At 32.3% G+C, this 12,438-nt stretch overlaps 1 protein-coding gene across 1 annotated transcript; it reads right to left on the bottom strand.

The window, feature by feature from the left end:
* Window positions 1–2,792: 2,792 nt before the first annotated feature.
* Window positions 2,793–12,158, bottom strand: LOC106461764 (amino acid transporter AVT1J-like). The gene is made up of 7 exons (XM_013921614.2): window positions 11,955–12,158; window positions 10,967–11,135; window positions 9,351–9,533; window positions 6,984–7,228; window positions 4,805–5,011; window positions 4,165–4,357; window positions 2,793–3,034 (listed from the first exon to the last, which is right to left on the bottom strand). The coding sequence occupies exons 1-7, from the start codon at window positions 12,106–12,108 to the stop codon at window positions 2,887–2,889; spliced, it is 1,299 nt and encodes a 432-aa protein (XP_013777068.1). The 5' UTR covers window positions 12,109–12,158; the 3' UTR covers window positions 2,793–2,886.
* Between the last annotated feature and the right edge of the window lie 280 nt (window positions 12,159–12,438).

Below are 12,438 nucleotides of genomic sequence, written 5' to 3'. Positions count from 1 at the left end.
AAAAGAAACTTATGTTATATTCCTGTACTACACTGATAGTAAAAGCTGATGAAGAAATTATGATACTGTTGTAGCAGAGACTGAGCACTTGAGTTTTTTAGAACATTAAAAGCATTCACATTGTGCCTGAAAATTTGTTGATGATACGGTATTGTATCTTTACTTTAATGAACAGGGAATTTTCTAAGATCCAGTACACCACTCGCAGTGTCTGAAATTGGTTCAAAGTGGTGCTGGTCTTTCTTTATTTCCATAACACAATTCTAGAATCTCAAGCCGAATGAGCATTTTTGGAATCAACTTCAGCGTCACATTCACCATTGCAAATTTCTGTCGTCTTATATGAACCATTTATAGAATATACGTCTTGACAAATGAGTTACCATTGAACATAACATCATCCCTCAAGTTATTCTTCTAACGGAAAGTACTCCAACCAAATATTAGAATGTCCAATTTGTATTGAAAGCGTAAAATATTCCACAATTAACTTTTCTATTCTACTCTCCAAAGCTACTTTCGGTAAGATTGTTGCGATTGGATATCAGTTATTGTCATGGTCAATAACCTCTGCGAGTACCTAAGTTTTAATTATTAATTAGTTATTGGTAAAGGTATTGAGTATGTATCAAGCCATTATGAAAGCATAGAGACGGGCCTCACAGAATGTCTAGTCTCTAGGATAAACAAAGATTGCAAGACAAAAGATACTAAGAAAAATTAAGACAAACATGATACCATGATCAATCCTTATTGACAATGCCGGGTATACTGAACATTTGATACAGAATAAAATATAGAGAATAAGCAGAAAGAAATGACGGACATACAACGATATTCCTCTTTGTCAAATACCTCTCAGGAAATCATAGGATTTGCAAACAGCATAAAATCAAAAGAGTTATCAGAAGTCAGAAGTCACAGTACAATACGATCTCAATCAGCACGCACCAAACACCTAAAGATCCAGAAGAGGGAATACAACACCCCACATAAATGTGAAATCCAACACATTGGAAACACTGAAAAAACAACAATATTCAAAGTTCAGGAGTATGATAGATATACAACTAAACATTAAAACAATGGAAAATGAACCACACACATACAGATAAAAAAAAAGAGTAAAAGCCGTCTATATCCAACTAGCTTTTAACACATTAAGCCAACACAGAAGACACTAAAAACCTGGATATCTCTTTGAAAAAAGATCCATATAGTTAGGTGAATAAACTCTCAATGAGATAAGAGTCTGAATGAATAAATAACACATATGTCTTCAAACCAGAAAATCCAGGTTCGTATTTTGAATCCAGCTACCATATGGAGTAAGTCCCCATCAGGACCCCTTGCAAACAAAAACAGATTAGAAGCCGAAATGCAAGGTAAAAATTAAACGGTAATTAATGAATATTAGAAAAATAGTCATTAACTAGAAACTAATATCTTAATTCATGTTAAAGGTAACTTCAACAGATATTTAGACTTATCCAAGAAGGAAAATGTACAATTCTTCAGTATATGACCAATAAATTAACTGAATGGAAATCGCTCATAACAAGTCAGTTTTCCCTATAATAAAATTTAAAACGTTTTTCTTCATGATCTTCGTATTTTAACAGCTTGTGAAAAAGTCGCCTAAAAGGTATACGTTTTTTTTTATTGATCAAGTACACGACGTAACTATGGGTTCATTATTACCTCCTTAAATCTTTGACTAATATTTTTTCTTTGATGAAACGTGATGACTGGATGAATGTACGAAGGTCTGTTGATATTTATTTTACAGTTTTCAAAACCCAGAAAAGTCTAGCTTTATTAATTTTACATTAAACATAAGTAAAACAACAAAGTTGTTTTTCAGACACTTTAGCTAACGATAACAATGATACATTTGAGTATAAGTATTATAAAATAAATATTCATATGACTATATCTTAATAATCTAAATTTCATGCTAATATTATTCAATAAAATCCAGTTAAAATTTTAGTATTCCATGCTCTCAAAATCAAGAGTAATTACGTACTTCTTCATGAAGTGTTGTCTAACTAGAGAACATCTTGTAATTCTTGTAAAAGGAATAGTGGCTTCTCAATGGTTTAATAAACAACATAATATATGGAATATGTAAATGCAATTGCTGCACGTAGTGTATTAGTGATGTCTTTGTCTTTTTGTAGCTTATTTGCGCAAGTTTAATGGGGAGGAAGCTTGTAAGTTTGCAATATAGATAAATACACTGGTAAGAACATTGGTAGATACGCTGGGCAAGTGGCTAGATTTTTATTTGATTGGTTAGTTTGATTACTGAAGAGGTTAGTAGTTTAACAGTGTTAGTGGATTGGAAATGGATTTTATTGGTTGTTTAGTTTGATTGGGTTAGCAGTGTTAGTTAGATTGGTAATATATTTTATTTAAGTTGAATGTGTGTAATGATTAGTATAGATTAACAAGAAAAGCTGTGAAGTTGTACTGGGTATGTTCAATAATGATTGATTGATTGAATATTTTCACTAGTCTCTACTGTGTAAAAAGTTTAATCAATATTCTAAGTAAGAAATGACTTTATCACTTAAAATACAAGTATCAATTAAGACGCCTTCCTGTGCAACCGAAGAAAGGTGTTCTGTCGAAACGTGGACAAATAAGATATGTGATCTAAACTGGAAAAGTTATTTCCTGCGGTCATTTATTTTATGTTGCTTTCTATACAAATAACTGTGCTTGAAAGTCTTTTGCTATGTTGATATTTTAAAAGAAGCTTAGATGTTGAATTGCTATGCAGCTAGATAGTTTGTTAATATATATGTATATATTCATAGATCTATTTATTTCTTAGATAAACACACTTCTAATGGCGTATCTTGACAGTATTGGGACGGTCTATGCAGTGTTACTGATGTAACATGGTGGCGAAAAAACTAAAGCAGAAAATATGTCTTGGACTGCAGAGAACGTAGAAATTGCGCCTCCTACCAGACCAGTCGTAATAACCAGGATGAAATAGATTTTTTGATAAAGAGGCACGGTCCTAAAAAAAACAACATGAAACTATGTTTTAATTTAATTGACAATAACTCTTATTTCCTATAACTTTTATTATAAGCCAGGAATGTCAAAATCGGAATATCGAAATTTGTGGAGGGTTTTTTTGGTTTTATTACCAAATTGGCAATAGTCAGTAAATGGATGAATTATAAAAAAATATTTATATGATTAGATAATCTCTTAAGCAATGTAGTAATTCTAGAATTCACACACGTTTCATTAATTAGGAAATATATGTAAATCAAAAGAAGAGAATGAAAATAAAACATTGAATCACTACATAGATAGTAGGACACTTTCCCCTTCTTGACTGTTTATTCATTTTGTGACACTGTTACTTTGAGGTAAATATTGTTGTTTTGTTAATGTAAACTGATGATATATCAGTTATAACGTTAAATTTTCTATTGTATCTTGTTTAATTATATAGCCCAGCCCTTGTCCCTAATTTTAAAATGTTCCTTGTGATTTTTCTTGGCAGCCTGATCCGTAATGTCCGATCGGCCACCATGTGCTATCGAAAACAAGGCTTTGCAAATAGTACACTCAACTTTGTTATCCAACTCACTTTGCCTTTAAGAAAAGCGAAGTCTGCTTTCAAAGTACCTGAAAACACAGACTTTCTTTTCAGCAGTTTGACACTACGATAGATTAAATATTTTCAATAATATAAGTATCTTAGAGAACAGCCCCTAACGTTTAACTGTCCACCGTACATTCACAAACTGCTATAGTACTATTAACTAAAAACACAGATCTGGCCTTATCATCACGCGCAGGCGGCAGGAGAGTATGTGTAAAAACAATAAGAAAGTCAAGTAGGCCTATTACATTCTTGATTCGATGTGACTGACAGTTTGGTTTCTTTATCATAAAACCGGGACATTTTGTGCGTCCCGGCAACTTTTCTCGGGACACTGGAAAAATTTACCAAAAAACTGTTCTGTCCTGGCAAAACCGGAACGTCTGGTCACTCTATCTAAATTGTGTTGGAAACAAAGTAATTTAGACTAAAGCGAAAGCCGAAATTAATAAATTTGTTTTACATATTAATTATTGTAATTATTTTTATCATTTTCCTCTGTTACATATAAAAACCTTCTATAATCTCACCTTTCAGGCCAATCGGATTGTTTCTGGTAGGAGAGCTTCAAGTAAAACAATGGTGGAAAAACAAAAGTTAGGATCGTTGTTGTTGATCCTCCAAACAGATTCAAGATTTTCTCAAAGTGCGGTACTGTTTCTGCTACAAACACTACAACTACCATGACTGTAGTTCTCGATAAACATCGTTTCCAATTAAACACTACCAATGGAAGGAAAAAAAAAACACATAATGTTTCATTTATGTATTGCATTTTTATAAAACCCCTTTTTCGCAGTAAGTAAAGTATCATGTATTTGTTTCAATAATGCTCTGATCGTTTATCAATAAATATTAGTAGTTGTCTTTCGATAATATGTCGTAGGTATGTTTGAACTTGTTTTGTTATTCCATATTGCATATATCCTCAAGTTTAAGTGTTTAAGATATACTAATTGTTCAAGAAATAACCTTTAATTTGCAGAATTGTTTCAGAGAACCAAAGGCTCTTCTTTGGAAAACTTAGTGCAATTAAAACTCTCAAACTCAACACTAACCCATAAAACGGATAATGTTTTTTTTTTAAATACGATTAAATTTATAATACGAGCTGGCCTAACAGCCTGAACATTATATGTATAAATGAATATTTTTTTTACCCTTGCTTACCATGTGGCACACAAAGCATCTCTTCTAGTTCTTGACACGTGGGGTTAATGACTATTAAAAAACAAAACAAGAAATGTCCAGCCAACATAATCTCAATCGTTGTTCTAATAGGACCAGAAGACAGAGATAGAATAACGTTATTTCTCACTTGTCCTCCATATACAGCATATCCAGCAACAGCAACAGGTAGATATAAAACCAGCAACGCTATACAAGTGTAGAAATGTCTTGACATAAGTAGTAGCAAGTAGGTTCTGTAGATACGCTAATATACATAGCCATTAGTGGAACACATAGTAATTATTAAGAAAAATAAAAATGTTATTGTAGCAGTATACAAAAACATAGCATTGACTAGTTGTTTTAAAAGTGGTATGAAAACTCTAAATGAAAATGATTATAAGCTAAGTAAAAAAAACAAAAAACAACAAACAATCTGGAAATTTGAAAGATTTTTTAGAATCGTTTTTCTAAATGGCTTTTATCTTTCTTAAAATCATCTAAAACTGTAATATAAGTTCTAGCCTGAAGTCAAGATTTCATTGACCAATAAAAGCTTAGAATAATACTGCAGTCATTATTTCAAAAACAAATATTGTCGAGACTCGTTTTTTTTTCAGTGCATAAAGTAATCACAACAACATGAAACTGTAATAGAAACAAATGAAAGAGGCATGTAATAGATCGGAATTTTTTTCTCTGAGATAAACAATGAATATCGTGTTGTCTGCTAGAATTAAACAGTATTTCAGTGAGAACCAGGTTGTATTATACGTTTTGGGGTAAATTTCTTATCAAATTATAAATAGTTATATTGTATGTTTATATGCAGTTATAACAATTTAATTGTTTCTAGACCTGGCATGGCCAGGTGGTTAGGACTCGCAATCTACAAGTCGCGGGTTCGAATCTCCATCACACCAAACATGCTCGCCCTTTCAGCTGTGAGGGCGACATAATGTGACTACTATTAGTTGGTAAAAGAGTAGCCCAAGAGTTGGCGGTGGATGGTGATGACTAGTTGCCTTCCCTCTAGGCTTACACTACTAAATTAGGGACGGAAAGCGCAGATAGCCATCGTGTAGCTTTACGCAAAATCCATAACAAACAAACAAACAATTGTTTCTAAAAATACACGAATTTTATTTACTGTCGTATTTTCTTTCGTCATGTATTATTTAAATACACCTCTTTTATCACAAAAGTATGAATAATCCTAAGCGACTCATACGGAATTCGTTTGTATTATTAATCATAACACGTTAATTTAGTTTACACCGTAACAGTTACTGTTAAAATTATTGATGATGTGGTTAGAGTCTCGACCACTACTCTATCGTATCTAAGCCGGTCGGAAAAGCCGTGGTGTGGGAGAAAAAGGCCTTGCCGGCACTGGATATGGAATATATGGTGCTATATGCCATATTATTACATTCTTATCTGCTTTCAGTTATAAGTTCTTATAACTGTTGTAACACTACGTCACCCCCCATCTTTCACGTATGAAAGAGAGTTTTTATTTTTAATTAAAGCAACCTGGTAAGTATGAAGATGGTTGCAATTCAGTATTAGAAAGCATGTTAGAAAATAATTTATTAATTTGCAGAAACCACGTGTATTTTAATTTAATGCCATTTAATAACCTTTCTTATGATTCTCAGAAAATATGAATAAACTAAGTCAGAACTAACGACAGTTTTATTCTATAACATCTAGAATCGGTAATAAGAAATTATTGTGACTTAATATAACTTTGTTTGTTTTTGTAATTAAGCACAAAGCTATACAACGGGCTATCTGTGCTCTGCCCACCACGGGTATCGAAGTCCGGATTTCAGCGTTGTAAGTCCACAGATATACCGCTGTTTCACTGGGGGTCACACAAGATAAAATCCTAGACTATTATTATTTTTCAGTCTTGAGTAAGTTCTATTCAGAAATATAAAATATAATAATAATAATATAATATAAAATATTAATATAATATAATATAAAATAGCTACATTTTTGTGACTTTCTTTTATACATGAAAGTTGACTTTAATTTTTTCTCCTTTTTAAAAACTTGTAGGCTTCAAATGGAGTTAATGCTGTGAAATAGAAAAATGAGTCTGCATATGTTTAGTTGAAATAGTTATATGTCCGTGATGGAAATTTTTCTTATAACCTATTAAACTCACCAAAAAAACCAATAGCCACGACCATTGAAAACTTAGAGCGGTCCTTCATGTCATTCTGAATGGTCGGTAACGTTGAACTCCCACTGATCGCGAAAAGAATTGTCGCAAAAGAAAGAGAGAACGACTTTACGGTGGGTGTTGGAAATGTGATGACATCTTCAACGTTATGGTTGTCCATTAAAATATTTACAAATAGCAGAAAACAGGCACACGTAGTAGTTCCGAGAGCTCCGACTGCAACTGGCCTGGTTAATAAAAATAATGAAACGGACGTTTTACTTATAAAAATTATTTTCATCAGAAAAAAAAGTAGGAAACATATCATAATGTCATAACGTTATTTTTGATATAAATAATTATGAATTAATGCTTAAATTAACCCAGAAGGATGGTAACAAATACTATGTTTGAGACAACCTGGTGTAATTATGAACTCCAATTCTTTCAGGTTTTAAAGTAAAAACGTCAATAGGTCTACTCAGCTACTAGTAGTATACTGTGTGGGTTCTGTTACTTAACACACTTCAGCATATTTCTTGTTACAAATAGGAAAATATTAAAATCGTAATGCTTTCATGAGTTTCATTCGTAAACAGTGGCGTAGAGAGGGTGGTGCGAGTGGAGCATTTGCCTAGAGAAGTTCCTTGGTTTTCAGTGTTAGATTGATTAGTTGATAGTTAATAGGAAATGTAGTCATTTGAGGCCGTATGTTTTAAGTTGTCGACGAATTTTTGGCGACCCAAATTATTCTACCTCAGGTTTATTCGTCCTATAATAATACGAATCAGGAGAGTTGTGGGGGGATTTTTATATTATTGTAGAGTATAATATGCAACATATCGTTATAAAAATCAGATTTTAATTAGCTAATGATTCAAATTCATAAAGAATAAACTATAACTTCCATACGTCTGGCAACTGAATCAGTTAAACGTTAGAAACTAAGACTGTAAAGAGCTGGTGGAGTTGGGTTTTTTCCTTAGTGGGGGGAGGGAGCGCCAAATTATGTTTTGCCACCTGGCGCCAGTCACAATCACTACGTTGCTGTGCATAAATTCGTTTTTAACATCTACGAATTTGGAACCGTTGCAAACTGGACGTTTTTAACAATAAATATTTAACAAATATGCTAAAATCAGTTTGAATATCCCACACGTTTAAATTGGGTTTAAACTTTTAAAATAATAACAATATACATAAGTATTATTGTATTCATAATGTTAGGTTGTACTCTGAATATATTGCATTATATCAATAAAAAAGGTTGATTTATAACTTGCAGTTTTATTCGGTACGTAAAATTAAATTATTCAATATCAGTTCAGATGTTTCTAATATTTATTTTAAACGGAGTAGAAGTTTCTGTTAAAAGTCGACACAGTGGTATGTCTGCGGACTTATACCGTTAGAAACCGAGTTTCGATACCCGTGGTGGGTAGAGCACAGATAGACCTTTGTGTAGCTTTGTGCTTAATAACAAATAACAACAATCTTTTAAAATATTAATATTTTACTTATATATATATATATATATATTCATATTAATCGTAACTGTAGCATTACATTGATTTGACATCTTATTAGGATTCCAAAACATATTTTTAGAAAACTTCATTTATTTGTATATTTAAAATAGACTAGTTGTATGTTGTATTCGGTGACAAATTCAGCCCTTAAGTGTGAAGTAATCATATGTATATATGTGTGTATGATATTGAATAAGAGCAAGAAGTTCTTTGACTTTTGAATGGGTATGATAATAGAGTGCTTATTCAGTTTCGTTATAAAACCCGTTTCTTTGATTGGCTGTTCAAAGGCATCTGTCATGAAAGTATTAACAATGGCAATCATTAGTGACAGATTACTGGACAGTCTTGTAAAGTGCAGCAGCTATGTAGCTGCACCCCAGTTAAAACTGGATTTCTAAATACTGGTCAAGACTTGAATATCAACAATATAATTTGTCAGTGATAGTCAAGAAACGTAAAGTATCAGAAAAGTTTTGTAAGTCATGTTAAAAAGTCTTGATAAATTTCTAGCATTATTGACAGATGGAGCCGTCTTCGACAAGTGGAATATAAAACTGAACAAGACACATTTCTCCATCTTGAGGAGTCTATGATGCGCTAAGTCCAGGATATTATTTCTCCAATAAGTCGTATAGCACGATATTAGTAGCAGTTGCAATAAAGTGACAATTCAGTTTATCTTGAAGTGAATCCTCGATCGTTATCCTCTTCTATTGTAAGTACAATAAAATATAATTGGTGTAGTACTTTGGATAATTTTTGTACGGATTTGTTAAACGAAAATATATATTAAAGAGAGAGAGAGAATAAATCTCCCTATTCCTTTGGGTTTACTTACCAAAACTCATTGGGTGTTCCAAGCCACATAAGAGGGCATAAGATGGTCCCAAATATTAGGATCCAGTAGCAAAAAGATATGTTGAATTGGTCTCCTACTGACTGGACGAGTTGAGATGCCAGCAAAAGAAATACTGTTGCGACTCCGAATAGGGTAGAATTTAAACATAAAGATACTGCAGCTCTTTAGTACATAGGAGAAATAACCAATTAAAAACATAAGTAACTTTGGTTCTAAAATATACATAAGCATATTCCGCAGCTAAAGCAAATGATCTTGTATAACATTTGCGATATAATATAGAATCATTTCCTGATAATTCCGAAGAAATACAATTTATTGGAATTTTTTTGATGATAGTTGGAATATTCGGTAAAACTAGCTATCACCTACCCGAAATGTATTATCCTCTACACAAGTATAGGATACATTGTAGTCCAGCAGATTGAAAGTTTAACATTATTAAACGTATTATCCTATACACACTTATATGACACATTTTAGTCCAGCAGATTGAAAGTTTAAGATTATTAAACGTATTATCCTATACACACGTATATGATACATTGTAGTCCAGCAGATTGAAAGTTTAGCACTATTAAATGTATTATCCTATACACACGTATAGGATACATTGTAGTCCAGCAGATTGAAAGTTTAACATTATTAAACGTATTATCCTATACACACGTATAGGATACATTATAGTCCAGCAGATTGGAAGTTTGACATTATTAAACGTATTATCCTATACACACGTATAGGATACATTGTAGTCCAGCAGATTGGAAGTTTAACATTATTAAATGCACAATCTACAGATTAAATCATATAACCCTTTACTTCATATAAATATGCTCTTCTTCTGCTTATAAAATTAGTTTATGATATGTGGGGTTATTCACAATTTGTACGACAAAATATAGTTCAAATATTAGCAATGTTGTAATTATTTTAGTTTTCTTTAATATGACTTCACCGTTTTACAACTTATTATTTCTAACAAGTTTTGCAATAAAACTACAAATATTTCGCAAGTTCACTCATCAAAACCTTTTGTATTTTCACTCAGAGGTAGTTGAACACCACATGTGGCTAACAGAAGGAAAGTTTTGTATATCTATTCTATCGCGAAGAAAAGAAAACGTTGTGAAGCAAATTAAGGCTAATTATAGTAAACTCCTTATAATGTGTATTTGGTTTGGCAATTAATAATGAAATAAAGCATTTCTAAAGCAGGTGTTTGTAGTTTGGTTGATAATTGTAGAGCATAAATGCAGAACTTCTGAATTGTGTGTTTATATGATGGCTAGTAAAATAAACGTTAAGTAGAGTAACTTGTAGAACACATATGTCTTTGTGTGGTTTGGCTATTAATGGGGAAGAATTATGTGTTTGCAGTTTGAGTAATAACTGTGATTTCTGAATCTTGTATTAGTAATTTATCTAATTGGTATAAAGATGAAATATATTCGTAGTTTTATTAGTGATTGTGAATTAATATATCACATTCCGGAACGTATTTCTATAATTTGATTAGTAACTGTAAACAATAGTTAAAACAGCAAATCCCTTACACGTACTTCAGACATTATGGCTTCAGTACCCTAACCTACCTCATGAAACGCCCCCAGGCCCGGAAACCGATGAGAGGATAAGGAATCCGGACTTTATTTTGATATTCTTTCCACCTCTCCTCTAGGATAATCCAACAACGAGCCAAAATGATCCCACAATAACCAGAGTTAGCACAACAAACAACGATAAGGAGAACTCCTGTCCAACCTAAAGTCCGGAGAAAAAAAATAAGTATATGACAACTTTGATCAGCCTAGAAAAGTATGATATTTATATTCTAAGAACTTTAAACTGAAGGTAAATAAGAATTTATAACAACATGTCAACTACACTATATATATATCATATCCAGTCCTCTCGAGGCCTTTCCTTTGATACGAGGGCTCATCAGGGCTACTGGGATACGACAAAACAGTAGTAGTTGTGACTATATTTATATTATAAACTACACGAACAACAACTCTTATGATAAACTATCATTCAAACTAATTGGTGAATCAGCAAACTAGTCTTATTGTTCCCAAAGATGAAATGTTGGTAAATAATGGTGTATTTAAAATACCTTTTTTTTGTGTGTTTTGTAAGCGCCAAGAAAAGTAATCCAACTTGAATTAGGAAGGTTTAGGAACGCAGTTCATTTTCCTTTTAGTTTCATTCCGTTAGATTCGTTGCACAATCTAGTTTCAAATGATGTTTATAGAAAGCTTCGACTACAGAAAGATGGATGTGCCTCCATACCACAAGCAATTATACCTATTTATTAATATCCAAACAAAACATTATGCCACTAAAATATTTATACATATCTATTGATCCAAACTTTGGAACTTTGGAGCAACAAATGAAATATTCACTAGCACTGTATGTATAGAGTATAAAACATTGTGTAACCAAAGGCTTACGTACGTTTTCAAACTTGCGTTTTATATTTAATTATCTATAAGTAATTCGTACACTTGCGTTTGAGAAACAGAGTACGCCAATTTAGATGTGTTAACCCTTTTCAAAAAATATTTATCAACATACCTGCGTCAGCAACTGCATGTGGAAGAACCAGAACGCCACTTCCAACCATTGCTCCAATTACAAAAATGACTGCAGTAAACGTAGACATGCCCGTGATGCTTTTGTTGGAATCATTTTCAACTGGAGAGACAAAAGGTACGTTTTCAATATCCATTACTATTCGTATATAAAAAAGAATAATTGGACAAATCTCTTTTTGTAGATTGTTCTGCTGGCTGTCTACTTTATAACTAGTTAGTATTTCAAAACTAGGTACAGTTGTACCTGTAACCTTGGAGAGTCTGAACTGGCCGTTTAATCCACGTGCACATGAGGTGTAGTTCAGGTTGAAAATTTCAATTCAAAATTTAAAATTACACTTAACGCCAAATTATTTAACGATGATACACTTCACAGGAATTTCAAAATAACTCATTGGACATTTGATGCCCATTACTTAAAATCATAATAAAAAAATTAATAACTTTAATATCTGAGTCAAATT

The sequence above is a fragment of the Limulus polyphemus genome, unplaced genomic scaffold (genome assembly GCF_000517525.1).
Source record: "Limulus polyphemus unplaced genomic scaffold, Limulus_polyphemus-2.1.2 Scaffold1027, whole genome shotgun sequence".
In the NCBI taxonomy this organism is placed as follows: Eukaryota; Metazoa; Arthropoda; class Merostomata; order Xiphosura; family Limulidae; genus Limulus; species Limulus polyphemus.
Note: the sequence above shows the minus strand (reverse complement) of the source record. Positions and strands in the feature narration are given on the sequence as shown.